This window comes from Triturus cristatus, chromosome 2_2 (assembly GCF_964204655.1).
Source record: "Triturus cristatus chromosome 2_2, aTriCri1.1, whole genome shotgun sequence".
Taxonomy (NCBI): domain Eukaryota; kingdom Metazoa; phylum Chordata; class Amphibia; order Caudata; family Salamandridae; genus Triturus; species Triturus cristatus.
In genome coordinates this window covers 208,345,968-208,364,358 of record NC_140582.1, presented here as the reverse complement: position 1 = coordinate 208,364,358, position 18,391 = coordinate 208,345,968, and the positions used below count along the sequence as shown (strand labels likewise).

General features: G+C 48.4%; 1 protein-coding gene across 8 annotated transcripts in view; it reads right to left on the bottom strand.

Annotated features, from left to right (window-relative positions):
- TMEM150C (transmembrane protein 150C) overlaps positions 1–18,391 on the bottom strand; it is a 267,221-nt gene that overhangs the window by 28,173 nt on the left and 220,657 nt on the right. For all 8 annotated transcript variants that reach the window (XM_085641227.1, XM_085641231.1, XM_085641230.1 and 5 more), the window contains 4 exons: positions 18,227–18,308; positions 10,772–10,825; positions 10,622–10,654; positions 10,467–10,534 (listed from right to left, as the gene is read on the bottom strand). In XM_085641227.1, coding sequence (XP_085497353.1) covers positions 10,467–10,534; positions 10,622–10,654; positions 10,772–10,825; positions 18,227–18,308 — 237 coding nt within the window. The remainder of the gene's footprint in view (positions 1–10,466; positions 10,535–10,621; positions 10,655–10,771; positions 10,826–18,226; positions 18,309–18,391) is intronic.

The following is an 18,391-nucleotide window of genomic DNA, read 5'->3' as shown; positions in this document are numbered from 1 at the left end:
CCCCTAGATTATACCCCCTAGCAACTTCCCCCATATTCTGCTAAACTTTTTGGGGCAACCCCGCGCCGAATACATCATGCGCTCCTGCGTCGCGCAACAGTCCACACCCCTTCTCCATGTAGCGCATTTGGGTGGATCAGCCCGCTTCCAGGCGGCCGCGATGTCCCTTTTAGCCACCACCAGAGCAGTAGTTAGGAAGAATTTCTCATTACGGATACCGTCCAGACCGTCCGTTATCCTCAGCAGGGCCAATTTGGGATCATGGGGGACCTCCCACCCCAGTATCTCAGTTAGTTCAGTTTCAATCTCGCCCCAGTAGGCTCCCAGATGCGGGCAGGCCCACACCATGTGGAAGAAGTCCACCGGGTCTGCCCTACAGCGCGCACATGAGGCATCTGGAGAAAGACCCGCACGGTAGAGGCGTTCCGGGGTCAGATAGGCGGTATGCAGGTAATAAAGCTGGATGAGCCGCAACCTGGCTGATGAGGTAATCGTCCTGGGTGCCATAAGGGCGTCCCTCCAATCAGCATCGTGCAATGGTCCCACCCAGGCCTCCCAGCGCAGCTTCATGTCATCCCAGTCCGTCGGGGTGTTATTGACCAGGATCCGGTAAATACGGGAAATTCCCCCCTTCCCCAGAAACCCCAACATCTCCTGAGCTTCGGGTGGGCTATGATCAGGGATCCTTGAATCCAGAGGTACATGAGATTGAATCGCGTGACGCAGCTGGAGATCTTTATAAAACTGCGAGGGGCACAACGAGAACTGATCCCGGAGCTCCTGGAAGGAGCACATGCGACTCCCCTGCCACACATCGCCTAAACAAGAAATCCCAAAGAGATCCCACACTCGAAACCCTCCCAACACCGCGACCTCCCGCAGCCAAGTGGCATGCCAGTGCGGTGTAACACGAGTAAGTTTCCCCGACCATCGGGTATGCCGGAGAACGGCACGCCATACCAAGAAAGGGGCCCGTACAACGTCCGGGAGCACCCGAGGAGCTGTTGCTCCGTAGAGCATATTTTGAATGGAGGGGAACCCCAGCAGCTGTACCTCCAGCCTGTAGGCTGGGTTGTCCCACCCGCCCGAAAACCAATCGTGGACCACCAGGAGCTGAGTTGCAAGATAGTACAAATAAAGGTTGGTCATGCTCAGACCTCCGTCATATGATGGAATCCGGCACCGGCTCAAGGCCAGACGGGCTCAACCGCCTCCCCAGAGAAACTTGGTCGCCATCTTATCCAAGTCCCGGAACCAAGGACGAGAAAAAGAGCAGGGCGTGTTCTGCAGCATGTACAGGAACTTGGGAAGGATCATCATCTTGTAGAGTGCAATCCTCCCCAGCGGGTTCAATGGGAGCGATTGCCACCTCGCCAGGTCTGATCTGGCTTTATTGACCACGGGGGCCACATTGAGGGCCCAGCAGAGCTCCGTTAGAAGGGTGACCCAGATCCCCAGATACTTAAAAGAAAGGCACCGGAGGGGAATATCGGACTGCCAGTCGAAGCAATCTCTAGCCGGATGCAGCGGAACCAAGACCGATTTCCCGGGGTTGAGAAGGAGACCCGATGCCTGACCGAACCGGCGAAGAATCTGACGAACAAGAGGACCGGAGATAGCTGGGTCTGAGAGGTAAAGGAGGACATCGTCCGCGTACAGAGCTATTTTATTATGAGTCATGCCCGGCCAGTCCCACCCACGAAGAGCAGGATCCGACCGGATCAGAACGGCCAGGGGTTCCATTGCCAAGGCGAAGAAAAGGGGCGAGAGCGGGCAACCCTGACGCGTCCCCCGCCCGATGAGAAACGGGCGGGATAGAGCCCCATTCTTGGCCCCTGGAGCCGCGTACAAGACCCGGACCATGGCGCGAAATTGAGGACCGAACCCCATCCTCTCCAGTACCTCTTCAAGGTAGACCCACCCCACCGAGTCAAAGGCCTTCTCAAAGTCGACTAGCAACAGGGCCAGGTAAGGAGAGAGGCGCCCCCGGTGAGCCATGGCGAGATGCAGGTGCCACAGGCAGTGCAGAGTCCCTCGGTTCGGCATGAATCCACATTGGTCCGGATGGACCAGTGAAGTAAGTTGCGGGCGCAATCGTTGCGCCAGGATGGTAGCGTATATCTTAATTTCAGTATTAATTAGATATATCGGGCGATAGTCCGAGCAGGACTGTGATGGGGGCTGCGTTTTGGGGAGAACGACTATCGTAGCCGTCTCCGTCTCCGAAGGGAACAAGCCTTTCTCTATCACCTCTGCATAGAGGCCCAAAAGTTGCGGAACGAGGGCTTCACGGTAGTGGGCATAATATTCCTGTGGGAAGCCGTCCGGACCCGGAGTTTACCCAGGAGCCAGATGGCTGATGGCTGCGTCAATTTCTTGCAGCGTAACGGGCGAGTCCAGGGTCTCACCGGCCTCTCGCCCCAAGCACTGCAGGCCCGCTCCAGCCGTTCCCATCAGCTCCGTCAGGGAGATCCCCAGTGCCCGAGCCCGGTACAGCGTGGAATAATAATCGGCAAAGGACTGAGCCATCGCCACGGAGACAGTGTGAGTTTCGCCGGTAGGGCCCACAATGGCAGGGACAATCCTGTTTGCCCGGTGGTACGTGGCCAGCCGGTGGAGAAGTGCACCGTTCTTATCCCCCCAGCCGTATACTCGAGCCACTGAGGAGCGCCATAGAGTTTTCGCCGCCTCCATGAAGTGCATACAAATCTCCTCCCGCAGAAAGGCCAGCCGCCGTGCCCGCCCAGCATCACTCAATGCCTCCTGGTCACGCTCAAGCTCCAAGGCCTGCGCTTCACATTCCGTAAGCTGCTGGAGGTGTCTCCGGCGCTGTTGCTGTACAAGTCCCTTGGCCGCTCCCCTAATAGTCGCCTTACCAGCCTCCCAGAGGACGGTCGCGGAAGAAACAGACCCACGTTGTGGTGATAGTAGCTAGAGATCTCGTCTCCTACCGACTTCCGAAAGTCCTTATCCTGTAGGAACCAAGCGTTCAGACGCCACACCGGGCGGGCGGAAAAGGGAGGCGGGCCGAGGGCCAGAAGCAGCAGAGAGTGGTCTGAGAGGCCCCTAGGAAGAATGCGGGCATCCTGAACCCCCGCGCATTCGGTAGACGGGACAAAGATTAAATCAATCCGAGCGTGCGAGTGGTGCGCCGCCGAGGTATGGGTGTATTGGCGGGCCTGCGGGTGCCAGACCCTCCACACATCACATAGGCCCTGGGCCTCAGCCCAGCCAGACAGCAGCTTCGCGCGGGCGGCTCTGGCAAGGGAGATCGGGCCCGTCGCATCCATGCTAGGCGTGTAGACAGCATTAAAATCCCCCCCCCCCAGAATGAGCGCCCCCGCCGGGAGTGTTGGAAGTAAGGCTGCAGTGTATGAGAGGACGGTTTGCAACAGGGACGGCGCCGCATACAAGGATATAAGGGTGAATGGCCGCCCCTCGAGAGTACCACATATGGCAACAGCCATACCTTGGGAGTCTAAATGCACCTGGGCTAGAACAAAGGGAAAAGTCCGCCTGAACAGGATAGCCACTCCCCGGGAACCCCTAGCAAAGCCTGAGGGCCACACCCTATCGTACCCGTAGCGGGCAAGGAAGGGACAGTTATTGCCAGGAAGATGGGTCTCCTGCAGGAGGAGGACATCAATCCCCATACGCTGCGCGTACTTAAGAACCGCCATGCGTTTGAAACAGTCCAAAAGGCTGTTGACATTCCACGACAAAATACGCATGGCGGCCCTAGGAATGATAGTGTCAGCCATAACCCCAAGCAGGGGCACCCAGTGCACGCGGAAAGGGGAGCGTCCTTAGAGCGCGCACCTAGCAGCGAAACCAGGGGGGACGCAGGTGCAGGGCCTCCCCAAGGGGAGAAACACCAGGAAAGCAGGTCAGCGGGCAGGTCAGGAACGCAACGATGCCATTGGACAACAACCTTGAGGAGGATATCTCCAGTCAACATAATCCTCTCTAGAAGAAGGAAACAACCCCAAAACAACCCCAATCCCCCACCCTATACTTCGAAAACTGAAGCATCTGTCGCCCTAACTCTAAATAACAACTACCAAGCTAGAACGCTCGGGCTTGAGTGCATAGTGGACCCCTCCACAGATCGGATCATGACTAAATCCCCTGCCCTGGCCGAGAGCTATCCCTAAAGTGGGGCACGGAAGTCCAAACGCTGGCACTGGCCGCCTGGTAGATCACTCCCAAGCCTCCCAACAAACCACCCCCAGCAAGAGAGAGTCAGATAACTGGACTGCGGGAGAGGTCCGAGGTGTCCATTTGCGCAGCAGGTGGAACCGCAGAGCCCACCCGCAGAGGGGATCCGGCCCGGCTTCCAGCAGCTGCGGGACCGGCAGGGGCGTCCGAAGAGGCGGGCGAAGCTCCAGAGGCCTGACGTGGCCGTCCCATGGAGCGCGTGGCCACCACCTCTCCCTCCGCGCGCCCCCGGGGCTCTGTGCGCCGCCGTCGATGAGTTCTTGACGGTCTGGACACTGCCTGTCCCCTGTGGTTCATCGACGGTGAGCCCTGTCCGGATCGAGGCAGAGGATGTTCCTCCGTCAGCCAAGTCCAAGCTGCTCGAGGCGTATCAAAAAATATGGCTTTGTGCTGAAAGATGACCCGGAGACGGGCCGGGAACTGAAGTTGGTATTGAAGGCCCAGAGCCTGCATCTTCTGCTTCACCTCCGTGTAGGACCGCTGCAGCTCCTGGACCTCCCGAGTTTAATCCGGGAAGATCATGATATTATGATTCTGGTATGTAAGAGTTTCAGCACGCCGGGCCTCGCGGAGAATAGCGTCCCGGTCTCTGAAATTTAGAATGAAGGGGCGGGGGGGTGCCCCCCGAGGCCTAGGAGCCAAGGAGCGGTGGGCCCTCTCCACCACCAACCAGGCCGACAGGCTGCCCGCAGGCATTCAGGATTTAAACCAGCGCTCCAAAAAGTCATCCACCCGGCCCGACTCGGCCCCCTCCGGAAATCCCACCAGGCGGAGGTTGCAGCGCCGCGCCCGGTTTTCTGCATCCTCGGCCCGGCGATGCAGCTCCTTAGAGTGGGTGGTGAGCTCCTGTACTTGGTCCTGCAGCTGGCGGATATCATCCTCAGCAGTCGAGATTCTGGATTCGGCCTCAGAGATGCGGGTGGTGGCATTGCGCAAGTCTTGTCGGAGGAGGGCAACATCCACCTTGACCTCCCCGACCATACCCTCCAGGGAGGAGCGGGACGCGTTGATGGCCTGCAAGATGGCGGACAGATATGTAGCAGGGGCCGATGCCGCCTCCCCGGTCGGGCCAGTCCCCCTCTCAGAGGTCGTAAATTGTTCAATCCTGTTTTGGGTGGCCGCAGGCGTCTGTCTAGAGGGCCTGTCCTTGCCCATGGTGACCCCACTTCAGCCTGTGGGGGATGGCCGTACCCACCGATGGGCCCCGCAGTAGATCTCAGTGAGCCCACCAGGACCGGGGAACTGGGCAGCAGGATGGAGAACGTGCAGTTGGGGCCTCCACTCGCCTGGGCAGCCCGTCGGCCGAAGCCCCGCAAATCACCTCCTGGGGCGCTGCCCGATATGACAGCCGATCCGCCCCCAGGGACCGCCGCCAATTCGCGGCCCGTCGAAGCCCAGGGTGGTATGCCGCCACCCGCCCCTGCCCACGGTCAGTGCCGCTGTCTGTAGTGGGGCCTCAGTGCCCACTCACTCCACACGGGTTTCCAAACGTTGCAGGGCGGCCCCCGGGAGCGCGGGCGGAGGGGGGAAATGGAACTAGCCCTCCTGACCGCCGGCCTGCGGCCCGATAAGCAGAGAGAACCTCACGCCACGCAGCGCCCCTCCATGGGCCGGGACCCGCACACCCAGAAGGGCGCCTCCAGCGGAGGGGGGGGGGCGTCGGGCGAAGGAGCGCTGGTCCTCCCCCAGGAGGCTCCTCTAGATCCCCCTCACAGCTCCAATGGCCCCGCCGCCTACCTCCGCCGCGCCGCACTCACCGGCAACCTCCTGGCGTCAAGCTGCCCCCCGGGACCAGCTCCACCAGCTCCACGTCTTCACATATTCCTCGGACACCCCAGGCAGGGTTAGCTCTCGCCTCGTGGGGTGGCGGGGGAAGAGCCCCCCGCGATCCCCGCAGCCGAGCGCCTCTTCCTCGCCTCCGAAGGCCCGGGGCCCAGACACCTCGTGGGCGCTGCGGGTTCCAGTGGCTGCCTTCCCCGGTCCCTGCTCCAGGCTCGCCGCGTCCGCGCCCCGGGCCCGCTACGATGTTGTTCAGCGGCGCCCGGGAGGGCCGGATCTCATCAAACTGGGACCCAAGGATGTGGGTCTGCTCCGTGCCCCAATGCGCCCGCTAAAGCTCGGCCAGGGCAGCTCAGGGCGGAGCAGGCAGAAAGAAACGGGGCCGGGCGCCCTGAGCCGCACCGCTAAGCGGCCATGATGGTCAGGCACCCCCTAGCGCTCCTCAGCCCGTTTTCCTTAAAGGAAAATGGGATGCATTTAAAAAAAAAATTAAACTGGAAAGTTTCCTTTTACTTAAGGGCAGGCAGTGGTCTCTGGTACCACTGCCTGCTCTTAAAAAATATGTTCCCACATACTCCCAAAGGGGAAAGGGTCCCCTGTAGACCCCTTCCCCTTTGCGAGTGGTTTACCACCTACTTGAAGTAGGTGGTAAACTGCTAGTGTTTTGCGGCCGCAAAACATCAGTACATAGCATGTTGACTCGCTATTAGGAAGGGACGTGCAAAATAGCATTTGTACATGCTATTACCGTTTTTGCCGCCACAAACGGGAGGATCTCCCATTTGCGGCCGCAAAAAAGGGTCGTACATCTGGCCCTTGGTCTCCGTTCATAGAACTTCTTTCAACAGAATCTATTCACTTGTCCGAAGTACCTCAAGCTGCTACATATAGTGTCCAATCATACATAGGAGACAGAGGCTTGAGTCTATGATTAGCAACTATTCTGGACGTTACCAGGACTGTTAGACCTTGATTACCTTTGCTTTTGGTTTTAAGAGATACAGTGCCAGAAACATGTACTACTCATAGGCGTCATGAGTCAATGAAGTGGAAAGGGGTAGGCAGGGTACACAGTTTTTCCTTTCCTACGTTCTTTCCCTCCTCTTTCAATTTCCTCTGTTTTTCTCAACCAAGTTACGCCGGCCTCTAATTTGTAGGTGGTGAATCTGTACAGGTTTACAAATGTTCTAAAAACAGAATTGATCAATAAAAACAGTTTCTCCTTGTGGAAGAATGTGTAAGGCTTGCAACAAACCTGATCAATAGTTTCACATCCCCACTCACACCCAACTTAGTCAAAATTCTTGGGGCCTCTTTTGATCCAGTGCTTTCCTTCACACAAGGCGCCACAGTGGCACAGGAAATATAAACTTATAACCTGCTATGTTGTGGAAGGTCTTCCTGCTCTTATGTTTAAACATTGAATCAAACACGCCAGGGCGCTGGTAAGGTCTTGGATGCACTACTGTAGATTAATTTATGGTGTGGTTATGAAGAAAGTAATTAAGAAGTTCCAGAGAATCTAAAATCAAGCTGCTACTTAGAGTAATATGTCCATGTCACCCGAGCTTTGAAAAATAATGGCCCACCACCAGCTGAACCAGAAATCACATCCACAATAAAAACTGGCACAGAATATTAGGAGATACTGCTTTGCCCCAACACCCTGGTTCTAAACGATGAGTCGATCAACCACAATAGATCTCATCAGTGCGAGAAGCATGCAACAGAGCAGTCAGGACTTGGTCTCACAGCTCCAGAAGGCCTGAAGTAAACACCTGAGGGGTCAACACCTCCCTCCAAGGAAAGCACCCTGGAATGAATAGGCTTTGCCAGAAATTAAGGAGCAATTCATATTTTAATGTTCATCTTGAGAGAAACTGCAGTAGCCAAAAAGAGTGCTAGTGACTAATGCTGCATATGCAGGGATCTCTACCTACAGAATAGTGAGTCCGTAGATCCCTCGCAAGAGTGACCTTGAGGAGGAATGTGAACTGGGTACACACATGCTCCTATTGACTCATTACTGGCATTGCTAGTCACAGCCTCACAGGGGTGCGATTCCTGCTGGGTATCTTATTCCCTAGCAACAGGGGGCAGATATGTATATGCATGGATAGGGCACCCAATGAGAGAAAGGTGGGGGGTGTGTTCTGGGTGTGTTTGGGTAAAGTGGTTGGGCAGGAGCTTAAATGAGTGACAAAAGTCTGTCTGGGCCAGATTGGTAGAGTATAGTGAGACGGGTGCTTCGGATCTTGAAGGATACTCAAGTGGGATGGCCATTAATCTGGGACATGTACTCCAAGGGAGTAGGACCTGAGAAGGATTCCAAGAGTCTGACAAATGAACACTAGGACTATCGTACGCTATTTGTAGGTGATCCTTTGCAAGAATATGATGGCCCTGTCCTTGGTGGGTGACATAGTGCCAATGGATATGCAGAGAACAGTTCATGGGCCTCTATGCAGGTCACCACTAGGGACACCAACCCTTTGGGTGATTTGGACACTGGAAGACTCTTCTACCAACCTATTCATCCTGAGAGGGTTCTGAACGATAGGTCCTGGCAGTCTCTAGACACAAACTCAAATGTCCCTGGTGGGAAGTCACGGGTAGTACAATTATTAATAAAGATTACTTTTGTGAAGGGGAGGTGGGAGCATTTCCTCAGTGTGAGCCATATCCCTGAACTACCTCTCTTACAGGAATGTAGGGAGTCAGGCGATTGGCTATTCACAACATCACAAATGAGGCTTCTGAAGCATGTCGAATGTCTATCTGTTATCTCGGAGACTACAGATGACCCAAGACCAATATGCCGGGAAGTCTGGGTGGGCGTAATCTTCCCAATAAAGATGCCATACATGGTCTTTACTGAAATGCAGCATGTACCCACGGGTGTAACTTTACTTCATCCACAATAAAGGCGTGTTGGTACTCATTTGCTGTGTCCATGATCTGTAGGGGATATCTAGTTTATTGACTGAATAAGTACCAACTGAATTCACATTACTTAGAGTGGAGAGTATCGGGCCGTAATGGTGAGAGGTACTCACCATGAGGGTACTTACCTTTCCCACTCTGCACACAACCATACTCTGGGATGATTTAGCTACTGCTGACAGGACAACACGGGTACCACTCCAGCTCCGAACCATCTAGGCCAGTAACTCTACCGTACCCTTTGGCTGTCCCTCCATGTGGACCAGGTGGTGCCACGGGCTATGCATAGAAAATCAGAGCTGAACATAAGGGAAGGTGAGGGGAGCTGGCAGGTCTCGTGCCACCTATGTGAAACCTAGCATCCAAAACCCTTTCTACACTGCCTCTTCAAAAAGATGCTCTCTTCTAAAATGTCCAGCTGTTGCCCTGAATTCTAAAACCTATTTATCTCATACAAGTTTTATATAGAGCTGCGTGTCACCTCTCCGTGACTTGAATCAATCAATCGAAACACTTTATTCAGCTCTACTGAGCCAAAAAAGTCACATCAGAAAAACAGATACAGTATGATATATAAAAAAGGAGAAATAATTTTTTAATACTGAAGTATAAAAACATCAATATATGAAGAAAGCATTCAATAATTGCATCCTATCTTTAAAGCACTTAAAATGTAATTTTAAACATGATAAAAACAGTTTCATTTCCCAAACAGTGCAAATAAGCAAAAGCAGCTATATGAGATATGGCTTCTAGTGCTCGTAATACTGGACGAAGAAACTGCGTTCTTAGTGCAATATAAAATGTGCAAAAAAAGTGCATAGTGCTTTGTTCTGCTGGGGCTTCACAATGACGGGGGGGGGGAGACGAAAACCACGTGCCTTTTACTGGGAAGGCTAACAGAAAATGTATGAGTTTGAGATGAAACCTAGTCAGGAGAAACCTCCGTCTCTCATTTGTAAGTAAAGTGCCGGACATACAGGAAAATCCATGGAAATGTTTTCTATCCCCTCACCTCTGGACTTTAACCGTGTCCTTTGTATATATGGATTAAAAAGCGCTTTAGTTTGGCTTAAGGGGATAGTCAATAAGCTATCCGGATTAAAATAAAATGTTTGGGCACCAAGCTTTACTTTACTCTGCGTGGCTTCAGAGCCCTAGAAGAACTTAATAGAATATATGCATTCTAAACTGTGTAAGACAAATTTCAAAGAATCCTGCTTCAATTGAATCAAAGACCTTTAAAAGAACACGGGTTTCACCACTATCTCATGCAAAAGCATTTAATGCATAATGGAATACAAGGTTATAAGGTTTTTGTCGGTGTTTTGTATGAAAACAATATTAGAAATTAAATGCAAATGTAATCATGTTCTGGTGGGTTGGCGGTGGAAAACAGTTTCACATCAGCAAAAGTAAACATCAGTTCATGCCAGGCAGCTTTTAATCAGGCCTTTGTCTGCGTGCAGCTTAAAAAGATTGAATAGAGATTATGAAACAAACAAAACATCTCATGCCGTGCCTACCTAGGAAGGCTGCCATGTTCATGACTTGACTAAACACGCAGCTTGCAGGCGGTGCATCACCTGCAATACTTTAAAAATATACACGGTGTCATGTATCTACTACCAGCCTCCTGTCAGACTCAAAAGAAAGAAAGGCTCTTTTTTTCAACACTTACCTTATGTAAGGAGGCAGCCTGGAGCCTGGTTTCCTGAGGGAGAAAAACACAGAGCGGTGAAGGAAGTGGAGTGTAAATTCTTGCACTTAACGTGTTAAGTCGTGCATTTTTAAAGTCTAGAATTTCAGAGGGATGTAAAAGAGTACTTACAGGTCTGACAAATGAAGCGGGAATATTTTGTCGTCTTCCACTGCTATGAAGTATCTGCAAAACAGAGTATTATTACATCAACACTAACGTCCAATGCGCACTGGCGGCAAATCGATGGACGTTGAAATATGGTATATATACTGTATAGAGTTTTAGTGTGCTGTATCGGATTGGCTGTTTAGGGGAGTGCAACCCTTTTGTGGCGTCTCCAGGTCTACAACGGCTCCTCTAAGAGCCTCCCCTAATTCTGCTATTAGGCTCATCGCAGGATCTAAAAGAACCTGCCACATCTCACCAGACCTAGAAACTCTGAATTGGCTCCCTTACGAAGCAATAGACACCAATTCAAAATCGCTTGCATGGCTCACAAAGCCTTTCACTACAAGACCCCGAGATGTCTGGCTCAGAGGTTGGTGCTCTCTGGTGGGGATAGATCTTCCAGGAGCTCCAGCACTCTACTGCTGAAACCACAAAGACTTTCCAAAAAGAAAACATGCAACTGAGCCTTCTCTGGGATCACCACGAGGATCTGGAACTCACTGCCCCCAGAAACCAGAGTGAACCCCTCAACTGCTTCCTTCAGGAAAGAAGTGAAGTGTTTACTCATGAGCTAACTCACCTGATCGCGTCAGTTACTCGCAAGATGGCTGTTGGCAGTCTCTGTTTTTGATGTTTGCTTTATTTACTGTTCTTATGCAAGTACTTTTATATCCATTTGTATTTGGGCTTAATATCTGTTTTACTTTGTCTCTGCCCTCTGTTCACATGTAAAGCACTCAGATACCTGCAAGGGTCATGTTAGCGCTATATAAAACTTTCTAAATTAAAAAATAAATACAAATTAATGCACTGGGGTATTTTTTAGTTCCTTGGAAGAAACTGAAGAAAGCTTGAGCGAGGCAGTCATCTCTTCCCTCCCCCTTTCCTGCAGCTGCCAATCAGTTGGCAGCATGTTGGTGGGATTTTTCCACAAGACCCCGCTCCTCTCTACAACCAAAGGGAAAGCTCTTTCAACTGCCAGCCCAAGGGAGGTCTAATTTCCCTCCACAGACACCCTAGGTCAGCAATTCTTAACATGTGATTTGGGGACCCTTGAGGGTCCGCAAGACCTACTCGGAGCTTCTACCACTGCTGAGAAAAGTAACTTATGTTAACAGATTGATAAGGCATATATAAATAAAGAAACAAAAAAGTAAAATTGAAAATTTAAAACGTTCTGGCAATATAAAGGAATTTTAAATTGGACGCTAAAAGTTACGTTGATTTGTGGGACGAGTGCAAGTGCATGAAACAGAATATAGTATGGACGCTCCAACATATCCATTAAAATTGTGATATTTAAAAAAAAAATCTATTTGTGAATTACATTTTTCTAAATAATTTGTATGATGTGTTTCTGCTTTGTTTTGCAGTTTAAATCAAATTGCTTAGGCCGATGTCCCCGGATTCCCACAAAGACTCAATGAATGTCCCCAGGTTCCAATAATGACTCCGTGGTGGGTCTCCAGAATTCTGTAATGATTAAATCGGGGTCTGCAAAAGTAATTCGGTTAAGAACCACTGTCTGTGGCACAGATACCATTGGAATGAAGTAGGTTTTCCACCCCTGACAAGGGAGACCAGATTACCCTTTTGCAAAGGAGAGCCCTGCATATTACTGCCCATAGGCTCCTTCCAGGACAATAGGTAAAGTCCTTCATCTAGAGCTCTCCTGGGCAGTAGCTACTCGGGAATTACCATTCTTGTGCAATACTGCTTGAATGGCAAACAAATAGACTCATTCTATTAGTTCAAATCGTTTTACTCAGGATAAAAACAGATATGTCAGTTCTATTTTCAGGAGAGCAATAGATTGGTCATCAATCCTCCAACCAAGTTGCAAACGCAGAAACACAACAGCAATACACATTCTAAAACCAAGAAAAACTACTCCTTGTAAACCATAAGCTGGAATTTCGGGGAGTGGGAGCCAAAAGGAGGATCGCACATTGCAACAGGTGTCAACTTGAATCCTTGTTAGCAAGCAACATCTAATATATAAATGTAATGCCTTCCCTATTGTTCTGTCAGGAGGATAGACCAAAGCGAATTTAGGTGTGGAATCAGACGCAAGTGTTCAGCAAAAGAATAGCCCTAAAAGGTCTACAAGACCAGGCAGGCACCGAATTTCTCTCCCACCCTTTCAAAAAACGATATGCAGCCTCCTCGGGCGTAATAAAAAATGTCTACTTCACATTTTGCAGGTAAGACCTATGCTGGGATCCCCAATGAGTGTGACTTTCTTATCCAATGAAGAGTATGTTTCCTCTACAAGGTTGTTGTACATAAGTCAGGGAATAGGAAGATTTGCTGCTTACTGAAGCCTCGAAGATGTCTCCTTGAGTCTGAAAAAACCAACATCATTGTGTACCATCCTTTATTGTGCCCACTGGGCCGTTACTTGGAAGCCAGAGGACTTTCTTAATGGAGACCGCATTCTGAAGGCTACTTGGGCCTTGCTCTACTGGAAGGCTAATAACAAGCATTCGTAAGCGTCTAAAGCTGCAAATACATAGATAGCATGGTTGCAGAACTCATTGAATCCACCAAGGAGGATTCCTTGTCTGTGGTGGAGTATTCCAAGATGCTTTTCTTTGTGCACCATCTGTTCAACTGCTATCACGCTCCCAGTTTGGTCTCTTTCCCCTCGATAGCAGAATCTGAGATCAGAAGGCATGGAGTTGATAGAGCGCATACGCATTTCTCACCCTTTGAAAGCTCCGGTTCATCAGGGAGGGTCACATGACCCCAGAACGCTTGACGATTTCTGTTATATGGTAGGGCGAGACTTGAAAAGGGAATTAGCTGCAGCATTCTTTTTTGTGCTTTTGTCAATGAGCCTCAATACACCAAACTATGTCAATGTATCCACTCAATTTCACACAGCAGCTTCATAAAAGCTTTCCGCCAATAGCTAATCACCTTAATTTAGCGGTCCTCACACCCCGCATGAGCCCCGACTGAGAGCTTTAAAAAGCTGGTTTGGACTTTCAGCCTTCACCACCTTTGTCCTCCTCCATGTCACACATGGGGGAGATCAGTTCCAGTATAGTGCTGGCACACTGTGTGTACTTTACGGGCTATGTGTCTGCCTCTTCCGCCACCCTGCAAACTTGTCTTTCTGATGACACCTGTAGAGCCTGCAGGCCATATAAAAGATTGGGGTGGTGCCTCTCTACTTAAAAATCGCCTCCCACATGCTAACAAAATTCTGCTATACTCGCTTCAATCTCAGTGACCCATGAACCGGTTTCACCGTTCTTTCCAACTTTTTTTATCTTTGGTTTATCTGATACTCCTAAAATACAGACGTCAGTGACACTGTTGGAGGGTTTAACCCTAAGAATCATATGAGCTTTGGATACCTAATATGACCCCTCACCTTGTTTCCTTATCTTCCTCATATTGTTTTTCTTTCACCTTTTTTAGGCTCGGTGGCCCATTTTCACAAGTAGAGCACTGAGATAGGTTATGCCAGCCCAACAGAGGCTAAGGTCCATCATTAAACCCATTAAGTCTGCCCCTTTTTTATTGAAAGAAAATAGTTAGTACCTTAATTCTGCACCTGTAATAATCTCTCCATATTATTTTAACTCTTGAAACATTCTTGTAATCAGCATATAAATCAACAAATGTAACCAACCCTTCTTTGTCTTCTCCTTTCAGACATGTTTTTTGGCTCAATCGCGGTCTCAAAACCATTTGACAGAAGTAGTCAATATTTCCCCTGGTTTCTGAAAGCCCATTGTTTACTGATCTCTTTAACTGACCCTCCTTAAATGTGCTTTTTTTCTCCCTTGCACAACATCTACAAAGTCTTTACTGAGCAATATTGTCAACGGGCAACTATGTTAAAAAAGTCTGTTGGATTTAATTGATTTCCAATTTCTGTGATTTTGCTGCATTATTATGTCTGCTGCACCAAAGCAGTTTTTGACAAAAGTGTGATAAATACACTTGCGCTTACCAATTACAGTCCATCAATACCCCTGGATACAACATAACAGCACAAATTCCTCTGTCTGTCTCTGGGTTAAAATCAGCAATGGGCTGCTTCATAAAAATAGAAAGCCTTATTTGCAAAAAGACAGTGAGAGCCTAATGCACACATCCAAACACATGTTCAACCTGGTCTTTAAACACAACCCGAACAACCCCAACTTGTCGATTCTACAACATGTGGTCTTAACACTATATTTAGCCCTACCTCTCAAAACACAAATACATCTCTATCCCCTGCAAAAATCATCCAACCTAACCTCCCAACCCGTCAATACAAAAGTGCCACAATAGAATAATCTGTGGAAATCCACAATGCCTTGAGAAAAGAAGAGTTTATCATAAGAAAACGTATAGCTGTGCTTGTCCACCAAAATGAACCATGAGACCCCACTGTTAAAAAAGTCATCAGTAGAACAGAAGATCCTTGTAACTATCAACTCGTCTATATGTCAATCTACTGTACCAAGGTTATTTAAGGGAACTTCATATGAAAATGTCAGCAACACATAAAACAGAAAAGCCTTTTCCCTATCCACCAGTCAGGACTGAGACAAGTAAAGGCACAGAATCCTCCTTAAGCCATATAAGAAAAGATCGCCTACTGTCTGTGGATGAAGACAAGAAATCTGCCTTGATGCACACTATGACACCGTGGACCACAGTAACCTTTTGCAAAGGTTAGAGCAGTGAGCTCGCAAGTCTGGATCCGCCTTGGCCAGGAGCAGCAAACCCTATCTTCAATTGGACATCAGAAAATAATTGGTTCTGTGGAACATCTTCTCAACTGGTGTTATTGGCATAGGCCTGCCTGCTCATCAGCATAAAGGTATGCTCCTCGAACAACACTAGGTGAATTTCCAAATGTACACCAAAGACCCCAAAATCCAGTTCAAGCTGGAGAGCAACCAAAGGAAACCAGCGAAAGTTAGGGCTCTGAAAAATATTCAAGTCAATTTCAAAACTTGCAAAATCCACCTTTTACTGCCTGTGGATCAGAATCAGGGTGGTTCTGCAGGCAGGAAAAAGTAGTCCCAACACATTTGTTCTTAGGAGCACAATGAGGGGCTTGTCAATGTAAGTACCTTAATAATAGTTGCATTAAGGTAAATATTTTGCCCGAACCCTTGGCAGTGCACTACAAAGCAACTTCACCATAGAAGCCTGTGTGCAGTGCCTGCGTACAGGGTCCTCCTGGTGCTCTATGCAGTAAACACAATGGTCAAACTACCCTGCTGGGGAACTTACTTTGAAGCACTATCAAGGACCAGAGCGTAATTCATATAATTCAATTACCATTAAGGTAAACACATTGTCCGGCCCCAGACAGTGCTGAATGGCACAATCACTCCTCATGCTTCAAATCCTGGTGATGAGTGGAATTGACTGTGAATCTTTGCCCTTTACTTGACTTCTAGGCCTTGAAAATCCTCCCAAACGTCATCAATAGTAAGGGATTTGGGAATTCTTTTGGACACCACAGTCTCTTTTACTCCATAAGTCAAGTGTTTTTTTGGGAGGGCCAATATACAACTTACCTCCATCCCAATAATCGCAAAGACGTGTTGCAGCACAACCACATCAAACCGGCATTAAAAGCACTTTGTTGGTTCCAGTTAGAAGCAAGGATTATATTTAAGTTCCTCTTCATAGTCCACAAGCATACCAGGGAGATGGTCCTAGATAAGAAAACTATAGATCTGCACTACTCAATACCCCAGAACTTTTGCTCCACGACTGCACACCTCTTCGCTGAACGATTCTTTTAGCAGCTTTAAAATGGGGGCTGATTCTAAGTGGGCTCTGGGTAAAAGGCCATGGATTGTTTAAGGCCATAAGGAGCATTCTTTTTGTTTGTTTAAACTTATAATTGAGAAGTCATAATGGGCAAATTGATGATGGCAGGCATCAGTGACAAACAATGTCAAAAAGCACAGGCAAATCTCTCAAGGCTACCCTTTCAGGTGAGGTTGGGTTCTTTGACCTGAAACCAGCACACCCTCCAAAAGCCACCAGTGAACATGCAACATACAGATGTCACCGCAGGGGGCAATTCTTGGCATGCCAACAGGAAATCACATAGTATTTTGCACATCTAGGTTAAACATTTTTGGACAAAATGACAAATTTGTGGAAGTAAAGCTACAATCTTGAATTACAGAGACCATCTTGGAATATGAAAATTAAATTGTTGCATTAGCAAATTGACTGTTAATGGCAGTGGTGTGGACATTTCCATTTGGGCCTACTTGCCAACGTGTGTAAACATACTTGTGAGTTTGTGAATTCTAACAAACGTCTTGCATGTAGATTCCCACCCTGGAAACAAAGTTTAATTTACTCCAGTCAAAGGCATGAGTAAATAACTGTGCTTCCACAGGAGGAATGGTGAGGCAACATCCATGAATGTAAAAGAGGTTTGTGGGAAGGGGTTTCTCCATGAGAAAATATTTTCGCTGAGGATAAACAAAATAAAGTCTAATGTGAAAATGCACATTATCATAATTGCACACCTTGGTTCTAGAGTTCCTTGAGTACACCTGATGTGCTCCCAGGAAAGCAAATCTCCGTTAGAAATGGGGTTCGGTTCAAAGTTTGTGTTAGTTAATGTAAGAGAAAGGGGCATGTAAAAGGAGGATAAGTAAGGATTATAGAGATAAAATTAGTGTTGAGTGATGAAAGGCTATGGTAAGGATTTAAGAAATATTTTCGGAATTATGGCCTTCTTTATTATAGATTTTACATTTTAGCAAATCAGTTTCAAAATTGAAAATTCCGGAGATGTTTTTTTTCATTAAGGTGAGTTATTATTGTGTTCTTTAAGAGATTATTACTGGTGTCAGTATGCAGCACAATGCTGTTCCAGGCCCCAATAATCTTTAAAATCATCTCAATATCAGAATTCAATCTTTCAGTGGCTCCGTCTCACTTTTTGACTTTTATTGGTTTCCAATAAGAATGTTTTAAGAATTTTGGAATACTTTATTGCAATGGTTTTAATTAACTATGCAAAATAAAAAATAAACTATCAGTGGCTCTGTGTGCCAGCTTTCCTATACTGTGTGCTACTGACTACAGAAAGGGGTTGGTGTTGCTGTATTTGAAAAACTATTTTTGTTATTGGTAAATATGTTTAAATTGTTTTCAGGTGCTTCATTTGTGACACTGATCATGTTTCAAGAGGTGAAAACACAGGCTAGAGTTAAAGATAGGGGTACCACTTACTACATGAGGCTGTCCAAAGGCTTTGAGGTTATCCACACATTATATATTTACATAAAATGATTACTACAAAAGCAAATATCATGATCAGGGGTTTTACTGAAAACTGATATCTCTCTGGCCCTCCTGCAATTACATTGGATGGTCCTGCGTTACGCCCACAAGAAAGCGTAATAATGGCCGATGGTCACTTACACTATCCAGAGTCCGGAGGCCGTAAAAAGGGAGAACACCAGCGGTAAAAACATCCACACACTGCATCTTTTCCCATTCACACCTGGGATGTGAAAAAGCAGAAACAAAGAGACATCAGGTACCCACAGAGACACTATCACATTTGCATGAGAATTAGTAGAATAT